The 24,364-nt window shown below is 32.0% G+C and overlaps 1 protein-coding gene across 1 annotated transcript in view; it reads right to left on the bottom strand.

Annotated features, from left to right (window-relative positions):
- LOC131853385 (gamma-aminobutyric acid receptor alpha-like) overlaps window positions 1–16,867 on the bottom strand; it is a 41,831-nt gene extending 24,964 nt beyond the window's left edge. The window contains exon 1 of the mRNA XM_059204253.1: window positions 16,812–16,867. Within this exon, the coding sequence (XP_059060236.1) occupies window positions 16,812–16,858 (47 nt within the window). The 5' untranslated portion in view covers window positions 16,859–16,867. The remainder of the gene's footprint in view (window positions 1–16,811) is intronic.
- Window positions 16,868–24,364: the final 7,497 nt, after the last annotated feature.

The following is a 24,364-nucleotide window of genomic DNA, read 5'->3' as shown; positions in this document are numbered from 1 at the left end:
GAAACGTGTGGATATTTATTACCCTCATCAATAGCAACCTGCTGTAAGGCCTTTACCGCTAGATGAGGTGCGGCAGCAGTCCCAAAAGTAACTGTGAGTAACCTATAATGTTGTAAGTCATCTTTTTGATTATCTGGATTACGCCACAAGATACGCTGAAAGTTTGTATCTTCAGGAAAAACCTTCACCTGTCTATACATTTTAGTTATGTCTGCCACTAGACATATAGGATACAATCGCCAGCGCATGATAAGATGTCTCAGATCGGACTGAAGAGTCGGACCAACCATTAGATCATCGTTCAAGGATACACCGTTGCAATCTTTGCACGAAGCATCAAACACAACGCGTGTTTGAGTAGTACTTTTATCTTCTCTGATGACCGGATGATGTGGCAAATAAACAGCGTTTTTATTATCACGTTCATCATCAGGTACAAGCTCCATATGACCCAAATCTAAATAGTCCTTTATGACATTTGAATAATCCATCTTTAACTTAGGATTTTTTAATAATCTCTTTTCTAACAAATAAAACCTACGAGCTGCTATATCTCGAGAATTACCATACATACAAGTTGGATTTTGATCACGAAATGGTAATTTGACAACATACCTACCGAATGAATCTCGTTTGGTAGTGGCGACGAACAGTTCCTCACATCTCTGCTCTTCAGGCGTGAGATGTTTACGATTCAGATTGGAATTGTCTGATTCTAACTCCCAAAATTTACGTAGGAGTTCGTTTTCATTACAATGAGAATGCAAACTAACAATTGAGTAACAACACTCTTTCTCATTGTTACCAGAAGATTCTATCTCTCCTGACAATATCCAACCTAACTTGGTTTTTTGAGCAACTAATGATTGAGATGATCCCCTAATAAGACCCTCTTCCAAGATCATTCCATAAACTTTAGCACCCAATAACAAGTCAATCTTGTTGGGTGTGGTGTACATAGGATCTGCTAAATCTGATTTAGACAGTTCTGTTAATACTGGTAAGACAACCTTTCGTTCTGGAAGAAAAGTAGTTAGCTTCTTTAAAACATGAGCCTTTACATCAACAACAAAGTTGGGGTCATGGAGTGATTGAATTTTTAAAAACACTACAGACTTAGAGGTCAAAGAACCAGCCTGATCACTTCCTAGCCCTGATATTTGACTTCTGCTTGAATATTTCTTTAACCCAAGAAGCTGAACTGCTGCTTCAGTAATAAATGAAGCCTGCGAACCTTGGTCTAACAACGACCTGAGGGTGATATTCTTTCCAGTCTTTGAAACAATTTTAACTAAAGCGGTGGCCAATAACACTTGGGTGTCAACCCTAGAAAAACATGCTACGACATTTCTAGCTTCGTCTTGTGTTGCTGATGTCGTTGGTACGACGACATCACTATTAGCCGATTGATCACTACCTACTTCATTATCGGCTGATTGTACTATACTTCTAGGATGTAGTAATGAATGATGTCTTTTCTTACATATTTTACAACGAGTGGTTTGTTGGCATGAGTAAACCGAATGCTTAGAACCTAGACAATTATAACATAAACTGTTGGTTTGAGCAAAATTACGCCGCGTGTCAATGTCTGCTTTTGCAAATTTTTTACATTTGTAAATGTTATGGTTTTCTTTACAATAAGCACATGAAAATACTGTAGTTACATGAAGTGATTTTGTATTATATTGAGTGCGATTAGAATAATTTACTTTTACAGATCTGTTATCTAAAAATTCTAACGATCTAAATCTACTCTCAAGAAAACTTTTAAATTGTGTTAGAGAAGGTAAGTCATCACCAGTTTCACTAATTTTTACTTCCCATAATTTTCTAGTTTCAGTATCCAATTTTAAACTAACTATATAAATTACAATGATATCCCACGAAGTTACATTAATGCCTAAATTTATTAATGCATTTATACACTCATTTGTTGTATCCAAAAGCTCTTTTAGACCAGTAGATGACTCTGACGTTACATTTTTTTGACTCATGAACCTCTTTAAAATACAATTAGCAAGATACCTTTTGTTGTTGTAACGTTTCTCAATAAGATCCCAACATACTTTATAATTACTCTGTGTGATAGGAACGTGACGTAGTAATTGTTCTGGTTCTCCAGAGAGATGGCTTTTTAAATAATGTAAACGTTGTACATCGTCTAACGTCTTATTGTTATGTACCAAAGACAGAAACAAATCTCTGAAACTAACCCACTCTAAATATTGTCCTGAGAATACAGGAATGGAAATTCTAGATAATTTTACTGTGAGAGACTGACTTTCCTTTTCTTTACTTGACACTGTATCGGTACCAGTTAAATATTTTGTTAATAACCCCTTTAATTCAGTCTTGTAATCTATATAAGTCTCTTCAGTTTGCTCATACATATCAGTTTGAGTATAAGAAGACTTTGCAATTTCAGACTTAGGTATGTCACTAATAATTTTTGAATGAGTGTTGGTAAATTGTAGCCAAGATCTTTCTAAATTTTCCAACCTAGTTTCGATATAAGCCTGTGTTAAACGTTCCTTAGGCGATTTTTTAAAATTACTTCTGGCTTTCACAATTTTAGTTTTAATATCATCCTGTATATTAATTAACGACTCCATTATAAAAGAATACAATTTTAGAAATAATAAAGAAACAAAGTTTACCAACTCTTACCAATACAATGAATAAACAACCCAAATATTCTATTGAAACACCTATTAACTTATAAACAAACTTTGAAATAAAACAATATTTTTATTTAACTATTATACTTATCTAAAACTATTTAAAGTCTATAACAGCACTGATGCACAAATTCTTCTATGTCCAGTAGATTGAGTAATTTTGCGTTAATTTTCTAAGTTCAAAATATCAATTATTTTTCTAAGTGTTTGAAACTGTATTAACTCTGATTGAAAACCGGCATGGATTCCCCGTATGTTCACTTTTTCTCGAATTATTCTAAGTCCAATTTCACTACTTTTATGGAAATTTTTCTAAGTTAATAATTTCAAAGTACTTACAATTTTTTATTTTCTCACTATTATGGCACTCACTCACACTTTAACTTCACTTTCCTTGGTGGTTTCTCTCCCGGCTGCTACAGCGCCCCCTATCGGATATATCCGACAGGCGCTCTCGATGGACTCGTAGACCGGCGACACCACGCACCATAAGCGGCAATCCACCACTGCGTCGGTACTCGAACACAAAAACTTGCCAGCCACTCAAAATTGAACTTTACTTCCGGCTTCGATAAGGACCACAATGTTTAACATTCTAGAAGTATTATACAAATAAAAGACGTACCAAGGTTAATTGACAATTTAATTTTTGCATTACAATGAATACATGTAATGATCAAAACGAAACTATAGCGCGTTTTAGAATTGACACAGCGCCATCTAGTATTTCATACTGTAAACTGTTACGGCCAATACTTATTACAATTTATACAACTAGTATTATAATAATCACTCTGGATGATTCAAAGAGTCTATCAAGTCCTAAGCTAAGTAGAGCTTGTGGTGTATGTAATACCGTTACTAATACTAGGACATATTTTCTGCTAATACATACATAATACACGTAGAAAACACCCATACTAATACAAACAATTATACTCATGAATATAAATGTTTGTACCGTGCGAGGAATCAAACCAGCGACTATTGGAAGTAAAGAGGACGGAGGGCTAGACCACAGAGGCCGTCAAGGTAAGGATGTCAATAATATAATAATAATAATAATCTCAGGACAATTCACACAGCGCCATCTAGACCCAAGTTAAGTTAGCTAAAGCTTCTGTTATGGGTACTAGATAACTGATACATATACATTGTTTTTTTTGTAAATACATACATATTATATATAGAAAACACCCAGACCGATACAAACAATCATACTCATTAATACAAAATGTTTGTGCCGTGCGAGGAATCGAGCCCGCGACCATCGGTCGTAAAGCAGTGTGCTAGACCGCTAGACCACCGAGGTCGTCGATTATTAGGTAAGTATACAAATGTTCCATATTCTAGTACGGTATTCTAGTATAGATGTATGTAAGTCGTTAAACATTCGTGACAATACTTATGTAAAGAGTTGTAAAGATAAAATATTTTTACAATTTGAAAAACTTTGATCTAGAATTCGTCGGACAGTTTTACTATAAAATAAGATTGATGAGGAGCTCAGTATTTTATATGGAGTGGAAAAACACGATGCCATCGGTCATCGCGAGACAATTTGCAAGTCTGCCGCTGTCAAGTGTCCAAACTGTGATGACACAAACTGCCTGCTTGAATGATTACTTTAATATTTATTTGCACCATTATTTTTCTGTAGTGCTCAGTTTAAAGTATTGTTTTTTGTTATAAAATATATTTTTATAGTCGTCTGATTACATACCAGAGGGAGGCCATTTCTATGACCAAGCAACTGGTTTTGCAAACGTTGTTCCTTCAGGATATGGAAGTGGAAATATAGAGAATGTGTTTTTAAAGAAAGAGAGTGTGAAATTAGTGTTTCAATTGATATATATAAATAAACTATAGTCATATTTTTAATTAGACGAAGTCAACTGACGTTTACTGTGTTGTCAGTATTTGATGAAATAAAAATAGTGTTGTGACAAAGTGAATCATTGAAAAAACTCCTGAATTAATGGAATTGCCTCGATTGTCTAGTGAATAGTTAGTGTGCCGAACTGCCGATATCGGGTACGGGGTTTGAATTTTAGCCGTGCTTTATACATACCAACGAGTTTACGACGATTATGTTCCTATTGTATCTACCTATACTGAATACCGACTATTTTAAACGTAAAGAAAAAATTGCGTGGAAACTTTTAAGACTGTCCTAATTACAATTCATAATGTAATTGAAACTATAGATGTACAAAATATAACAATATATAACATAATATAGTTAGGTAATAAAAATAAAAAACTGCGCTTATTACAAAATTTGTTTTTATTCATCATCAGATAAAAAAATCATTGTCGCTTTCAGTGACATTAATTATAAATCTGTCTAAAAATTGATAATAATTTATCTTTGAAACAGTGTTTCGCTCCACGTTTCTCCGGAGACTTAAATTGTTCACTTTGTATTATTTTAATACATTGTAGACTGAGGTCACACCAATTCCCAAAATGTCAGCTGTTTTCGAAATACATTTGTTTTTTTGGGAGCCTCAATAGGTAATAGTGAAGCAGCTTTCTCAAATACGTATTTGTAGACGTTTTGTATCATAAGTTTTTCGGTAACGTCTTTCTTGGAGACAAGCTTTGGCTTGACGTGCTTGGTTGAGGATCCATATTGTTTGTATGAAACAATATAGTAAATATACAATATACCCAACAATTACCACAAACACAACATGAGGAAAAACTTAACAAAACAGCGTGAGCGCAAAAATAAACATTGGTGCTCTCAGACCAGAGGTTAGAAGCCGAATTACGAACAAAATGGCGACAGACGCTCGCGACGTTGATTTGTGTTGGCACTAGTAGCCGCGCGCTTTGTAATAAGCCGTCAAAAAACTGATTGTAGTTACTAGTAACTTATATCAGAGCACTTTTATACAATTTTCTTTTGTAGTTTGTAATGATTAACTATTCACACTCATTGTTCATTCATCTAACTGAGAACTGAACGCATCACTATTACTTTAAATATGGCAAAATTATTTTACAAACTGACATTAGCTACTGTCAGCTAGCTTCGTCTAATTAAAAATACGACTATATCTATCCATTATTAATTTATGTAATTAAAGAAATGACAATAGTTTACTTTGTAATTAGAGTATTATTTTATATATACTCGTATTATTGTTCGGTGAACAAACTACAAGAGTCTTACTGACAGGCGTAGTATTTTCGCTAAACAATCAACTATATTCAAACTCTATTCATTGCATGATGATGCCTCGTTTAGAGGCGAATCACGTGTCGCAATATGGATGTAGATCCGATAACGGTCGGAGTTTGATCACTAGTGGGGAAGGTTGTAACGCAGTGGTTAGGTTTACGCGCTAAATGATTGTGGTCTCACACAGCGTGTGACACTACAAATATTTAATATATATTAGCGGAATTAAACAAAAAAAATATAAATCCAATAAGTGATGAAATGGATATCCGCAGAATAACAGCTAATCCGATAAACAATATATATTATTCCAGGATTTACCGTGTGGATGACGACCTGATTTGGTACTATGCTAGGAATGGAGTAACAATTTAAAAATAGTTGAATGTAAATATTATTTTTTATGTAGTAACAAATGAACATATTATAAATTAAAATTTATCAAGCCAAACAAAAGAGTCCAGGCTCTATTAATAACTTATTACAGAAACGTTTGTGATAATGAATCGTGGGAGTGATCGTTGACATTGAGGAATCATCTTGGTCGATAGTTGGCAGGCCGTCAAGTTTGCAACTTGCCCTTGCACACAATGCTTCACGGTATGATGAGATGGTTATGTCATTGAACACATTTTAATTATATGCAACAACAATGTCTAACCTCTAATAAAAAAAAACATACAAGAATCATTTAGCAAAAAAATATTGCATTTTGGTTAATGCAATATTTTGTTTGCTAAATGTTTCTTGTATGTTTTTTTCTTTATTAGAGGTTAGACATTGTTGTTCTATAAGTTAAAATCAATAAAAACTATATTTTTTATAGTTATACTATATTTTAAATTTGTTAATAGACGTTTATTAAAAAAATATTGTTATATTAGGAATAATCATTAACATCTACGATTTTGTTTTGACAACTCTATGTATCTCGTTCAGACATAAGCCCACCCTTGCCCATATTATTTTTAAAATTCATGTAGGTACTATTTTAAGCTAGAAGATTAATAAAGAGTGTGCTATAAGTACATGAAGACGATAAGAAAATAGAAAATAAAAAGATATCGGGAAGATTATTATTGGGACGGAGGACTTTATTAAACCCATTACAATAAATAGTAAGTAACATATGTAAAAGTACGTTTTCAAGTTCTTAATATAAATAAATTGTATGGTGTACGTACACGTGACACTGTAGTTATGATGGGCTTCGATATTTGCAGTTATTGGTAATAAAAAATTGCTTAGCGTTGTCGCAAACATTTATTACCTCACATCAAGATATATTCAAGCAAAGCGAATCAGCCAGTTTATGTGATGTATCTTTCAACGAAATTTGTCAGAAACCCGTCATGTCAATGCTGGGTAAACACTCAAAGGACACTCGTAAATTTCAATACTCTTAAAATGTATAGGGTCGAAACTCTTGAAAGGTCTTTTCTATAGACTACGTCGGGTGCGATAAGCACGTAGAGGATGCGATATTTTCTGTTAACGCCCCTCACGCGGGAGGAGAGAGTATTCCTGTCAGTAGCGGGCACTTTATTGAATTCGTATGCAATGCAATAAACTAACTTTTTTTACATGAATCGACGACACCATTTTCTAAGCGCTTTAACAAACATATTTATAAAAGTACTCTGCATTACCAATTATAGAGTTAGCTGTATAGCTCCGTAGGGGGCTATAATTAAATTATGCACGAATTTCGCCTCTAGTGGGATATTTAGGAATACTACAAATATTCTTTAAGGTTAGACCATGGACTTCACAGAGTAATATGTGAAGTTCATGAATATATATAATTTCCAATAATACAACGATAGCTGTACAAAATAATGCTTGTGAACGTGCCGCTTTTATAAATACAAAGAAGAAAGTTATGAATATTTTTCCTTAAGTGTAATATAAGCGTTGCGTAGTAGGTACTTAATCTTATGACGTAAGCAAATGGTGATTCCTATTTCGATAGGTAAAGCCATAATTTATGTTTGGCGATATGTTAGGTGATTTCGATAATGTTATTTTCCGATCTATCACGTATAGTGTGGCCGAGGAGGCAGGAAGGCCGGTGTCGCCGGATAGGACAATGAGCGATGGATGAGATAAGCAAGTTTTTTGGCGCCGGATCTATGCTTCACTTCTCCGGTACAAAACAACTTTGCCTGTTTATAAAATATTAGGTGACGGCGAACTTTTGTAAGTTAGGTCCTCATGTTATTAGGAAGTAATAATAAACAGTACAGTTAAGAGTATTAGTGACGTATTAAATGCTTTCTATCAAATGTAAAACAAAGCAAGCAGCAGACCAGTGTTTCTCCTCACCTCGGCACGAGGGGGCCCACGCCACGAGGGGTAGTAAGGTAGCAATAGTAATAGGAAGGGGCAATTTTATTGTTAAGGGGGTCTTCCTATGTGATGGGTTGAAAAAATCGATTTTTTTTTTCATAAATTGCTCCCTTAACATGTCTAGAATACGGTAGTAAAGCGATTTTAGAAAATTCGAAGTCGTTTTAAAGATACAGCAGGTAAAAGAAAGAGCGGTTCGGAGCGGTGAGTTGGCAGTTAGAGACCGGGCCTATTGTGTACCGTCGGCTTTATACCTGGCCTCCCTTTTATTAATATATTTGTTTATACAAGTTTAGACACGTTTCTACAGACTTAAACAGAAATTTCTATTGTTATAATATTTTACCGAAGTTATTTTAGTCTTGGTTGAACTTCGAAGAGAGCAACAGCTACAAATTATTTTTTTTCATAATGAGTGGACGGAAAGGAAGTACGAGTGGAAATGTTCATCCTGGTCGTAGTAAAAAAAGAAAGTTTAGTGGAAACCGTTTTACCCACCAAAATGATACGGTATTTACATCAGCTTCGGCCAAAAAACTTAAAAATAACATGAACATGAATGTTCCCATCGCTTCGAATTTCGCATATTGCATTTTGGAGTTTGTTTCTGTATTTGCTGCAATCTCTGAAATAGTTGTATGTAAAACTTGTAAAAGTGACGTGTCTATTTCGCGATCAAGTTTCCGAGGCCTAGGCTTTAAAATTATTTTATCGTGTGAGTGTGATTTGGACTTTCGCTCCTAAACATCTTCATTCTGGTCCCAAAGTTGTTGAAATTGCTAGCTACTTAGCAGTTATTATCTTTAATGAAGGTTTTCAAGGTATTTTAAAAGTTATGTCGATTATGGGATGCCCTGTTGGTCGTGAAGCCCAAGCGTATGTTGAGAAACGGGATGAAAAGCGAATCTTACGCTCTGAGCGGCGCGTAAGTGATGTCGTTAAACAAGCCAGGATTGACTCAAGAGCTGAACAATCTGCTTTAAAAGAGTTTCACGAGGAAGAGGAAGGAATACTCTATGGACCAGGCATCGCCGATTGAGAGTAAGTTGATATTTTAATAGTTTTTAACGGACTTGAAACTTTAAACGCGTTTTTCTCAAAACTGTGTTTTTCAAACTTTCCTCCATTGTATCTCAGAAACGGCTGGACCGAATTACTTGAAATTTACAGGGCACACTCAATATATGTAAACGCATGGAATGAACTATTATCAATCGAAAATTTTCAAAACTTCGATTTTTTTATAGCAAAAAACAAAAAAAAAACGCCTAATTTGCAACTTTTATTTCAAATGTCTATCAAAAATCCAATTTTTTTTATATTCATTTGATTATAGGTCATTCCGTGCTTTTAAGCCTACAAATTAAAACGCCGTTTTTTTTTTTTTTCAGATAAGCCGATCAGCCGGAATCGTGGAGGAAGTGGGAGCTCTTTTTTTCGAGGCGGGGGTGTTCAGAGCGCTGTAACTCTAGTTTGACTGAATATTTTTAGCTGAAATTTTATATTTATACTGTCCAAATATGTGTTAATAAATGATAAAAAACTTGAAGCTCTAAATATTTACTGGTCGTAGAAAAAAAATCCTAAAATATCCCTAAAAAACAGGCCGTCACATAGGAAGACCCCTTAAGGGGGACAATTTGAAAATTTCATATCTTCATTATATGCTTTGAAAATTTACTTACTGTTTCATTAACACTGTCCTTGTGATTTCATCCTAAAACCTATTGTTTATGTTTAACAATTCGATTTTCTACTATTAGAAATTATGTATGTTACATAGGACGATCTACCTGGAGTGTAGACCTATATAATATCAGCCATATTTAAATTGCTGTTTTAATTATGTGATTACAACATTGATGGTATTTTATTTTATAAAATTACCATGACTGTATTGACTTGGTTGTACCCTTAAAATTTTAAATCATATTTCTGTTTAATCCTGTGATCAGAACCTCTGCATACAACAAAGGGATGTGTTTTATTTACCAAATAAACTCTCTAAGGATCCATACCCATTTGTCAGAAACGTATCTAATTAGGTGTGACTCGGATCTTTTATATCATTAAGTCCTTTGTGTATAAGGGTTTACGTGTCTAATACATAATTCTCATGTCTAAATAGTGTAAGTAGTTACTTTTATCAAGTAGTGAAAAACAATATTAAATAATCCTGATTTCTTCTAATTTGTTGTATTCTAGATTTATCTATGTATATAACTAATTTAAATGTAAAGGTAGCTCATTGTACATACATACTATTTGCAATGTTAAATATTTTCTCCTACATTAATTCTACGATTTCACTGACCGATGATTTCACGAACTTCTTCGAACGATGGAGGACTATTAAAGAAATCGTAATATAAGCAAATATTAGTATAAGCTCATACTTTATATGAGCTCAGAAGAATTAGAATAGTGGTTATTTATTAAAAATGTTCACAAATACATCGATTAAGAGCGTTAATTGGATGTAAAACAAAAGTGACTACTTAATATTTGTGTTGATCCTAAAGTGTACACCTAAATATGGAAGTTGCAGACTTGCAAAATAAACAGTAGCAAATAAATTTGAGAACGTAAATAAGAAACAGTTGAATATTCAAAGTGAAACAATGAAATGTACCTACTGTATCTATTTAAATAAGAAATTGTGGAGATATAATTAAGATAATGGCATACTCGTTTACAAGATTGTACACGTTGTAAGAACAATTGTTTGTATATTGTGTAGTAAACTTATCTATAAATGATACATGTTATATGACAGTACATTTAAGTTTAAAGTTTACTATGGAATGTGTCGATACTGAGGAATTTATATATAAATGTTTGTATCATACAAATACACGATCATCGGATTTGCCTTGCCGAATTAGAGTTTTAAACCGATATATCATCATGGAAGTAGTCAGTCTATCTAAATTATAACAAGAATATCATCAAAGTTCTCCGAATTCTGAACCTTAAGACTACCACTATAAATTTACTACACTCGCTCTTTGTGTGGAAGTCGGCACGTAAATAGTCATCTGTGTTTGAAATATCATTTTTTCATGTCGCTTAGTCCTTCAATATATTTATTTTCAACAATATGCCGACCCAACGAGATTGTACTGACTGACGCTTGAATGGGGTCGTGTGAAATATTTCGAATTATTAAAAGATCCTATGGAAATGACGTGGGCTCACGTACACACATGAATATGTAAGAATCATTTGTTAAATTGGTAAAATCTGAGGGTTAGTTCGCATTTGAAATATTTATTAAAGTATAATTTTAATGTCTTATGACAATAGAGTATAAAGTTATTTAAGTAGCGCGCGGAAATATAATCTGTACTCATCTATGCGGATGCGAAAATTATTCGGGCTAATTAAATAGATCAGAAAAGTTGTATCGTATATTTGCACAACAAAACTTCTCGTTCGAATGTCGATAGTTATAATACGAATCGATACTCTTATGATATTTATATATGTTTACTCTTAGCGCTATGTAAGAAAAAAATCAATAAATTTTGTCTTATATCAAATATTATTATATCGTCAATATTATATTGATATTATACTATCTTAAAATAATATAGTATCTTACCTATTCTGGTAAAACTATTAAAATAGAGTAATTTGACGGACAATGTGGTCCTTGGTCCGTTATCGTCATGTTGATAGTATAAAATAAATTATATTCAATATTCAAACGCTGACAAGAAATTTACCATTCGTTTCTTAATCAACAATTACTGAGCTTAGTTACTAATGAACGTTCCAGGTATTTTCCGCAACTATTATAAGAAAATTGGAATAGTACCTGTACTTGACAGTCTTAGCTCACAAAGATTTATTTTCAATGGACATTTAGAAATGGATCCTAATGAATTATATTGTTAAATGTAATGTTAAAACATTGACTGTGTTCGTAACTCTGGACTTAAACCCCTTATTATTATTACATACATATTATATGTGTTATATTATAAATTAGTTAGAAATAAATACCAATTATTCATATCATTGGTTATTTCGTTTGCTAAATCGTGACAATATTTATGTTTTACAAATACGTCATTTCTTTTTTAAACTCTGTCATTTATAACTATTAAAGTTTCATTTTTAGTCATAGTGGGGTATATATTTTTTTCCAATAATCTTTGGTTCAAGTAATTTTATCCTATATCTATTGAGTTAGTCAAATAGTAGATATTAATATTATAAATAGTTAATAATTATTACAATATATTCTATTATTATGAAACTGAATGAAATTGCTTTGTTTTATTAAAAGTCAAAGTGAGCCTCACAATGAATAATTGAAATTCTAAATTAGATAGGGATAAAAGGAAATAACCGGAGTGGACTTCGAGGATTATGACGAGATTGGAACGTGAAGCATTTGTGGTAGGGATTGGTAATTTTGAGGAGGTTTGGAAATGCATACCTAGACCAAAGTACTCAAGATATCATTCTGTAGGTTCTGCAATTTGAATTATTCTGCATACATGGTCATATGTAGCAGTAGTTACCTATGTTCAATATTGTATTAGGTTTCGTTGATTGTGGTTATATTTCAGATATGATTTTGAATATAGAGTACTACTTTAAAATGTTTGTACGTGGAATGGTAAATAAAATGACGAGTCATCTGATGGTAAGTCGTCAGTGGTAACCGTCATCGATGCCTATACATTAACAGCGTATTATAAATATTGCTTTAATCCTGAAGATGCCTTGAAATGGTAAAAAGCAATCTCCTTTTGATGTTTATAATATTGTATTGAAACTTAATATACATATAATAAATTTTAGAACATAAATTCTTAAATTATACAACATAATTAATTTAATATTAAATCTAATAGCAAGATGGCAGCAATTATATGTACAACATGATAAATGCGAGTCTTTAATGATGTTGCCTCGTTAATTTATTATACACATATAATGAAGTTTATAATCAACAAATTATAAACATCATTTCAAGTTTAATTATTGTTTATTAAATACGAAAGTACCATTTACGGTGTGAATTATATTCGACAAAAGCGGTAGGTATAGCGAAAAGCGGCGCTGTTTACCTCATTAATGATTTTCAAAGAAGTCATTAAAAGTTTACTGTGTTCGTTAACATAGCTTTTGGTAAGGTATAGAATTAGGGGAGGATCGTGGATAACTTTAGAGATAGTTCCCGCGTCCTTTGTATCAGTCCAACACTTATTTCAGGTATGTTTTAGAATATCACAACTCGCCTCGTTGCATAAAATTTATAGTAAACTTTATTCTGAAGTTACGTAACTTTGTTTATAAGACTGTGATATTACAGATCGAACGAAAAAGTAAAGTACATATATACTTATCATCATCCATATATTTACGTTCATGTTATAATTATTTTTTATGGCTTAATAAAAAAAAAACACGAAAATGTAGATTGAAATGTTTGAATAAAGACTGTGTTTGGGAGAGGATTTTTATATATTTAGGTCATCACCAGATTTTACAATACATACTTATAATAATAATTGAACAGAGTGACATTATCAATTATTATGCATTTGTAAATTCATTTATACTACTAATACAATGTACAATAACAGTAATTACAAACATGACATTTGTAGTTACTAAAACAAAGAAAATAAGTTGATTATTTCTAATTAAATAAACAGCCTATAACCAAAGTGAGAAAACAAAAGAGGGTGGATATAAGAAGTGAGCGTACACCACTGTTCAAGACACATATCATGTATCTACGTATATTACGTACGTCATTCTCAGTAAATAAATTACAATAATATTGCACGTTGTGTCATTATAAAAAAATATTAAATTGTATTACGCACTTGAATGCATTTATTGGTGACGTATTCGTCGGTTTATAAGAAGAATGTGTAGGTATGTATTTTTATATAAAAAAAAACAATATCGCTTGTGTTTATTTTTAAGAAAAGTAATGGTTATATGCATTCAAATTGAGAATGTGGTTCTGAGCAAGACTGGACATTTTAAAATGTTCGATGATAGAATATTAACTATAGAGAATGAATACAAATGCTAGTGAGGAACGCCCTAGGCAATATGTTGCAATAAAATCGAAAACGGTAGGTATAATTTGTATAATAGTATTAGGCGTTCCTTAGTTCATTCTGACTACCCAAATACAATAATTAATACATCATGAACGCTATGTAAATTTTTTTAGATATAAAATGGCGAATAATTTAAATATGACACCTTACAGAAAATTTACTTGCTACATTCCCCTCATGTATTGAAAGGATGTAACAGCTACATATAACCGACACCGACGACACAAAACTATTATTCACGGTAACGAGAAAATGATGTTATGGAATACATTTTGATTATACACGCATAACACCAGACTATATTTTAGATATGCTCTTTCTTTTTTGTATAAATGTATGGAACCGTTATAAAAAGTAGCTTATCATTTATTTATTTTTATTTTTAAATAACTATTTATATGGTAATTAATAAATTTGTAATATATACACATTATCTTTAGTTAGGTATATTATATTTTATACTACAACATAATTTTAATGATTTGATGTTACCATTTCCATGATGGTTTCATGTGGATGATTATTACCATAATTTAATTTTATAATTCTTCTTCTTCTTAAGCTGTATTTCTGGTTAGACAAGAAATAAATCTAAATATAAATAAATCCTTCTTAAATCCTCTCCATTTTATTCTGTTTTGGGTAATTGATATCCAGTTGTACCCCGCCACGGTAGTTGTGTCAACTTTTCATCTCATCTGTGGCCTTTCTACAGATCTATTGCGATCTTATGGCCACCAATTCAATAGGTCCTTATACCACGAGTCAGATTTTCGAGCTACATGTTCTGCACACTGCCATTTCGACGTTACCGCTCTCTTAGTACCATTAGTATATAGTACGATAAAAATGTTGTGAGTGTCTTATATACTTTTAATAATTTGAATAAAATCTAACCGTCTTTGAATCAGTTCGAAGATAAAAAATCCTTATTCATAAAAAAAGTGACCAAATAATTAATTTAACTAGGTCAATGATATGTCCCTTCGATTCAATTCAGCTATTTGAAACAACTAATAGTTAAAATGTGGTTGTAGGAGGTTTTTTATGTACAAAGAGGGTGTTATCCCTCTGTACGGATTGTTTGGGTACGGAGGGAAAGGTAAAACCGTAGTCCACAGAAAGATATTGCTCAAAGGAGAAAAACGAGCGTTATAGGGACTGTCAGGTTTTCATGTAATTGGAATTACAAACAACCTGACAGCAGACCAGAAAGTAACTCGCAATCGAGGACTATGTACCAAAACAGCACGCTCATGATGTTGGTCTTGAGTAGCCATTCCAGACGACTGATGGAGGATGATGTCAGGCCTTGTACTCGATAATTAAAAAACCTTCCTAATTGTAACAATATTTAACATATGCCTTTTCATCTTGTCATGTAAGTATTATATTTATACATTGTATATACTTGAGGCGTATACTAATTGAATAATTATTCCCAAAAGCAGTAATTTTGTCATTTTGAGATTGGCAAAGGTCCTCTGTATATTCGGCAGGTAATATAAATTATTTTTAAATATATGCCCAAAATTCTTTATCAACTTAATAAAAAATGGCCATCACATTGTTATGTATAATATATATAATAGTTATATATATGTAAATATGTTTGGTTATTAATAAGTTCAATATAAAAGAAATTGACTATGACACCATGACGAATGTAAAAACTTTGGTGTTGAATAACATCCTCTATAGAACTATATTTATTTATCGTTACTTTCTATACCAAACAATGGACTTTCAAAATTATGAGTTATAAATTAACTAAGTTGTTAAACTGATAATTTGTTTCAAAATAACAATTAAAGTTAAGAATAATGAAAGTGAGATGGAATATAATTTATTATCTTTTTAAGTCAGTCTTTGCTGTCAGTGTAATGACGAAAGTTAAGTGTTCAGTTGGTACAGTTTATAAATTTACCACGACACGTAATGTTTACATTGTAATCTATTGATATTTTGTTCCTGAAAGTAGTATGTTAACAAAAGAAAACAATTACATGTAACGTCTGACGTCCATGTTACTAAACAAAGGAGGCGTAAAGTCGGTTCTTGACGAAGGTCCAGCCATTAGGAAAATTTCAATTAAACAAAACAGTTTCGTTTCCATTTTCAACAATCTTTTGGTGTTACTTAATATTAATATTTAGCTATTACCGTTATATATTGACGTTATTTAGCTATTACCTTTATTTAACATAACCCAGCTTTGGTTTCTACGAGTGTTACATTCATCTTAATGTTATTCAAAATAGAATATAGCTGATGTTGATCGTCTAGCCTTTTATAAGTAAAAGAATAATGTAAATCAGTTGATTGTTATATTTGTCTAATACAAATAAGTATTATTACAATGTTTTTTCTTTTATATTAGTTTGAATTTTTTATTTTTACTTTTATAATCTTTTTAACAGACGTTAGGTACGTAATTTACAATTAGGTAGGTAATTAGTTTCTATGTATAATGAAAATGACACTACGAGTACTCACCAGAAGAGTATTAGAACGAAACTTGCCGTCAACATGTTTGTACGCATTAAGAATATTTTGCGCTTATCTCAACCTTACTTTGTTGTACTTTAAGGGTGCTTGTGTACTTTGAAAGTGTTGTTGCGTGTTGTTACCGCGGCTAGTTTGTGTTGCGCGTCTGTGGCGCCGCAGTCGGCGTGCGGCAAAGATGTTCAACGTTTTGTAGGATTCGTCATCTGACTTGATTTTCTCACGGACGAGCCACGCGCATGCGCGGTAACTGAATACGGCCGAAATCAAATATGCCACAAAAGTGAACTTGGAATTCAGCACTAGCCAATAATTGAAAATTCAAATTTTATTGATTGATACTTGTGTAATTCCCAAGTTAATATGCCGACATTTATTACTGGAATCTAATAAAAATTATTAAATATCATACTACTTTCGTATCAAAAAATAAATATGTAGATAATTAATAGTAATAATAAATAGTGTCTAATAAGTATACTACCGATAGAAAATGATGGGTTTACAACGCATATCATAAACCACACTTGAGATTTTTCTACCAATCCTTATACAAATTCCTTTAAATGTTAATGAATACAAGCAAATCACTTATAAATGTTTTGTAGAATTTATATGCTAGCCTATTCGAACAATTTCTATGTACATATTTGTGTAATAAAGACAACATAAAAAATAGTATACGTCTCACAGTACTGGGAAAAAATAATGAAAACATAATAAGTCGGTGTGAGTAAAACAGTCTTGAGTTCGGTTTACAATAAGTTTAAGATGCGGTTCAGTATGGGCTAAGGAGCTTACAATTTCAAAAGAAGCACAAGCGGTTGTGAACATTGTACATTATCTAAATATGACAATACAATCAACATATGTGACAATATATGTGTGGTAAGTTATATGCAAAACGGTACAGTGTTACAATTGCAAGCAAATGGCATGATCCCTAAGGCTGCGGATGATTGGTTTGCGAGTACGGTGGCGGCCGCTGTGCCACCCGTTCTCTGCCACTCCTCCATTTATAATGGAATCACTCGATCCTCTAACTGATGCCATCGTATTAAGGAAATCCCTTCAAACCAAATGTATTTATATAAATGGCACAATTCGATTAAAGCTGCAATCGTTTTTAACTAACATGAATATCATTGTAACTGCAGATAAATATGAATTTAACGAGAGATGAAGAAAAGAGGATAAATACAAATTTCCGAGACATCCAGTGTAATTAATAAAATTTTAATTTATAAAATTTTGCCTTTAAATCAAATCTCACTTTCAGAAGATTAATTGAAATGGAAATTTTCATTTTCTCCTCTTGAAAAACTTTATAACTTTTATAATCTTGTTATATTTATCTATCTATTCTCTTTAACATGAATTTAAATTAATTATAATTACAGTTGTCGAAGATCAAAGGTTAGTTATTTGGTAAATAAATGTTATGATACGCTAAACTCAGTTTAAACATAAAAAAGACTTTGCTACTTTGATATAAACACGTATAAATGTTAGTAATGTGGTTAAGATACCTCAAAACAGAGTTTTAAGATATCTCAATCAGTGTATTGTCCTTGTCAAAAACAGAAACAATAGAAATATTAATTGTTATGTTTCTGTTTTCTTCGTTTTATTGCTAGTATGTATCTACAAATGTAATTTTTATATCAAAAAATCACGAGTCACAGTAAAAATGATAAAAGTCTCTGTTACTATACTGAAAATGAGATATTTTTATAAAACTTTTGCGCTTCACATGTGAGGACCGTCTAAATGACGGTATTAGAGTCTGTTATTTATCCTGGTCTTACATTTTCAGTGGCGATTACAATAAATATGATAGCCAGTTACCAAATGCTGACATATACTTTAGGTAAATTTGTAGCCGTTTTAACATTTAGTTAAAATAATAGACTATAATAACTAACATAGTAAGTCCGTACAATAAACTATAATTTTATTAAATATATAAATTGAAGTACACGTTAATATAAATATATTAATTCATGTGTCGATATGCATTACATAACTATTTGAATGATAAACTAAATTATTTCAAAAGTTCTTATACCATATATATTTTTCATTGACCCAAATGCACCGCAGTTATAATGTAAAATAGTCGTTTACAAATTGCTACGTAATTGGGCGTACATACGTAGACAATGCTACGAATCTACTCGTACGTAGCATATAGTTAACCTGATACCTAACACCTATTCGTAAATATCATTACCAACTTATTTTTTGTAATGTCATGTTATTTTTGTAAATCCGATTTTGTTTATATTTCTTAAATTATGTTTTTACACAACTATATCTGTAAGTTGAGTGTCTACTAATTGCTCAAACTCTATTTATTTAATACAATACATATTTACAGCGGTAATTTAAAGATTGTAGTTGATAGTTATTTATTACACATGTATTTAATACTTTTATTTTTTTTATGGAAATAAAAAATAATTAAAGATACTTATACATCTCTATATAATACCTATATTGCACACGCCTTAACCATACTTAAAAGTGAGAAAAAAATGTAGTGCTAATGATTCTTACATATACCTAGTTGCATATACACCATATGTCAGTATGAAATAGAATCCCCCACATTTCCAACAGTAATGTTCGTCCAGGGACTCTTGGACTATTATCACAGGCTATACGTGTACCACGAAATCTCGAAGTATGTACTGCGACTTCATCAGATGTTAGTATAATAATTTTATGTTTTTCCTTTTACCGAAAGGAGGCTCTGTACAAAATCGTGAATACCTCTTTATCACTCCAAGCAAGCTATGTACGGCTTATATTGTTGATATATGGCAGTAAATTGAATTTAGCAGTATCAGTTAGTATCAGTAAACTAATTACGACACATAACACTGTAACCTTGTGAAATGGCAATGCAAAATTTTTACCTCTGGGATCGCAATGAATATTTTTACTCATAGTGTTCATGTAAAATATATATAGTGATATTAATGTAATAATAATAGTTAACAATTTTCTTGTAGTAGTGGTATATAAGGAACATGTGACTATTAGGTACATCTATTTAAAATTAAAATAGTTAATCATGTTGCTGATTAACTACTGTGGAATAGAAAATAGGTTTTTAGCATAATTTGTTAGCTACCAAAAGAAATTATTGGCAATAGACCTATTATGAATGAAATTGTATAAAGATAAAATTTAATTAATTAATTTATAAACATATCATTTTTAATGTCCATGTAAGTTTTTCGTAGTAAATACCGATTTGCGTATTTCTAAATTGAACACTCGCATTTTTAGGCTCAGTAAATTCGTAAATCACAAGTTCAATCCTATTTTTATTTAAAGCTGGAAGTCAGAGGTAAGGGTGTGATAGTGTGGCACGTCTCTTTCAAATTGCCATCATTACCTACCCCAATCTCGCGGCTCAACAAACCGCCCCCGTGTCTATATAGCGAAGATTTTTCAATCCCTTTGAGGTACCAAGGTCTTCAGTGTTCTGATAACATACTGAAAGTAAATGACACATAGTACAATAGCACATTGTAAGTGTCACAAAGCGGATATTAATATTATTAACGCGCTATTTTGAATTAAAATTTGTTAAACTATCAAGGCCAAATTAATAAGTGATAGATTAAAGAACAATTATTATTATTTAAATGCATTATTTAATACGTACATATGTTTTATTACCCATTAAAAGGCAAAAGATAGCCTATATATAGTCGATAGTGCCATTAATCTTCAAGCAAAATGTATTTTCAGCAGTTAGCCGTGAAAACATAATAAACAGGTATACATATACACATTCGCATTAATAAAATTTGAGCCTGAATGTTTCTAGACGATCAAGATTCTTCATATATTCAAGTTCATCAATCGCTCACGATAGTTGAAAAACTAATTCTTAATATCTTTTATCTGCACAGTAACTTCGAATTTTAACAAAGTTTAGACGAGTGTTGCTATTTAAAGTCGACAAAATAAGTGATTAAAAATTAATAATAATACCAAAAACGACAAAAATAGTAGAATGTTACCAAAAATGAAGCTTCTTAAACTTGAACTCATGAAACCACTCATTTTAATTGTCATCAAGATGTCCATAGTTTTTGTGCTATCATCGACTGCGTACAGTCTTGCACTTACCATTATTGTTACTGTGTGGGATAAGCAATCACTAAGAGTTGATTTTTTTTTCTTATTTATAGGTCATACCTGTTCGCAAAATGAATATTAAGTTACATCACTGCTTGTTTATTAAACACTGCGTCTTTATTTGCTTGTCGTTCCCATATGTGAAATGTAGGGGTAAATACAACAAACTTCTTAAAAATATTAAGTGATTAATTAAGCACAATGTGTTATTATTATATAAATAATAAACGAATCACATATTTATTTCTTAATCTAAAAAGTAGTTTAATATAGAAGTGAAACATTTATTCTAGTGCATTATTTACAATTGTAATGTCTTTTGCGAAGATGTTGCCAACTTTGAATAGTAACATATTAGGATTATTATTATATCAGTGTTTATTATATATTCATAAGGATATGCTTACAAAATTTACATATATTCATTATTAAAGCCATCGCCTGTTTTAATTCTGAAAAATTGTTTCAGTACGTGACGTAAATGTTACAATCATTTGTGATGAATCAATTGTGTAAAAAAGTTGTTTTGCTGTATTAAATAAATTAAAAAATTCACAAAAGTTATAATCGAGCTAAAATATCGCCCATACCTTAAATTCTCTGTGCTTTGCCAAATTCTATAATACATAAATAATTCAACATAAAACTACGTTAAGATTCGTTGAACCGTAAGAGCAACATGAGGTAACAAACAAAATCACTTTCACATTTAGTATACAGTGTCGTCTCTCTCGTTGTTAAGGGGTTGTGCTGGCTTGTATCACTTAGTAACACATTTTGCTAACACAACTGAATAGATTCATTGAGGATATCATCCCCATGTCTAAGACTGCCTTACTCAAATCAATATTGTGACAGTTGAAACTTTGCAAACTCATCTATTTAAAAACGTTAGATACATAGATTTAATTTCGGTTTCATTCTCACACGAGAGGTAAGAACTAATTATAAAACGTATGGTGATTGCTTTAAATCCTACACAATGTTTGTCAATACTTATTATCTGTCAACATATCAAGCGAATAGATCATCTTATATATGTATATATGTGTTAAAAGTTTTTTCAGTAATCAAGTCACCTTAAAAATAATTACATACTAGGTGACGCAGTCGACAGTGTAATGTGTTTCTTGTCTTATTATAACATGTATTTACCTATTGATCTGGAAACAGATTGGGAAAACGATCATATCCGGTGAAATATAAAAAATACACGAATGGATTCTCAGGTATGAATAATTGTCATCTGCTTCAGTGATTTTTATTTGTAGTCATAATGTTTGTTTTACATTTACATATATATAATGAATCTATGACTTTTCGATAAAAGAAATTATTATTAACTTAATATTTATATTCTTAAGTCAATAGATTGTGTGATCAATTAACTTGACATTTCCGTGATTTCGTTCATGTCTAAATTAGATTAGATAGTCGCATTTCGTCCATTTAACAAAAGATTACAATGCGTGTGTGCCATTTTACACACTATGTTTTTAGTGTGTGTAAGGTTTTTTTACTGATTTAATGTGGGTATTGTTAATGTATGGTTTAAAAAAAATATCATTTTGCACTCCTCCATATAAACTGTGCCCGCGGTTACACCCGCGTTAAATTTATAGCCTATGTGTTATTCTATAAGTTATATTATATATGAAAGAGTAACAAACATCCATACATCTACCTATCCACTCACAAACTTCCGCTTGTATAATAATTTCATACTCATAAAATTTCAAATTCCTCTGTCTTAGCAATTTTAGTAAAAAGGGGTACAAAGATTTTGCTTCACGTATTTATATATAGATATGTATAATGGTTGCATGTTGCAAACTTGCAATGTTTATCACGGAATGCGTTTGGAGCGTCACCGCCGTTCTAATCTGTAGGCGGACGCGCGCGCGGTCGAGCCGGCAAATAACTTCCGCACCAGTCGAATCCAACGTACTAGTAACACCTCTGGCGACACGACAGCACATCCTGCCTGAATGCGACACGCTCGTTTAATGTACCATTGCAAGTTCTAGAATGATTTTCATATGCTAGTCATGTATACGCTTGTCAATGGCATGAATGAATAGAAATTTAAATGAATTTAATTAAAAAGTCTTAAATATATCTTATTCTACGACCACATTTGAAATGCAGATTTACTGAGAAGAATAAGCAAAGCTAAATGAGCATAGTGCTAATTTAATCATAAATTATACAACTATGTATATGATTTTATGTGAATACGGACTAGGAGACGGTGTATAAATGTCTCATAGTGGGTATGTATAAAATAAATCAGTCGTAACTACTTAAAAATATAGATAATAAAAATATACTATACTTACAAATGTCATTTCACACGTTATTTTGTTGTGGTGAACATCAAAATAGAAAATACATAGAATTGAAATATTAAATTAAATATTACATGTGTTTCGGAACCGGTGAGTAATTCAAATAAGGGACCTGCCTTAATGGCCACTATAGGACTATCCTTATTAACTAAATTACTAACATTATAGAAAATGTTGAATCAGATTTCGTTTCAAACTAAACACAACAAGTACAAGAGCGCTTGTAACCGTGGGTTTATCCTTTAATTTTATGCCCGCTATTATAGCTACTAAACATAATCATAATGATGAAGTTAACATTCAATGGACTATTTATAATTAGCTAACGTGTTGTCCTTTAATTATTGAAGTCATATTCTACGGCATTAAAACTACATGAAAAGACCCTTTATGGTACCTTTATATACTACATCGATAACAAACATATATAATAGTTACATAACAACAAAAGGCTGTCGTAAGTCTGTTTCTAACCCATACTGACACTGTAAACTCGACAGCGTTTCTGGCCATTGTTATCCTTATTACGGGTATACCGCTAAACGGATCATAATTAAATTTAATATTAAGATAGATTATATCACGAGTACGAGCATAAGCTATCTAGACATAGACGAAAACAGCCAGTACTACAAATTCGTTTGTAAAAACAAACAAATTGTTGCCCTTATCAAAGGTTTACATAACGCTTCATCCTGGTAGAGGTAGTCCTCCGAAAGTTTCGCAGATTCAAAGTGCCGTTCACTCGCAACTCGCAGTGAGCACTTCGCAAGAGCGAGGAACTTGAGTCGGAGCGCACGCGCGGCGACACTCCGTGTGCCGCTGTCGCAGCAACCGCTCATGCTACACTCCAACAGACAACATAGCAGATCGCGATCGCGATAACCTGCTCGTCACACTCGGTTCACTTGAAATGCGATAAAAGTTCCAAAAAACTTTACAAGGTACATCATGTGGTCAGTGCGTGTGATGAGAAGGACGGCGAGGCAGGTGGAGAACGTGCGGTGAGTGCGCGATGCGCGTGCCGCGTCCCGCGCG

Source organism: Achroia grisella, unplaced genomic scaffold (assembly GCF_030625045.1).
Source record: "Achroia grisella isolate CSIRO2021 unplaced genomic scaffold, CSIRO_AGI_Agris_v1 utg900, whole genome shotgun sequence".
Classification (NCBI taxonomy): domain Eukaryota; kingdom Metazoa; phylum Arthropoda; class Insecta; order Lepidoptera; family Pyralidae; genus Achroia; species Achroia grisella.
This window is presented reverse-complemented; position numbering and strand designations above follow the sequence as displayed.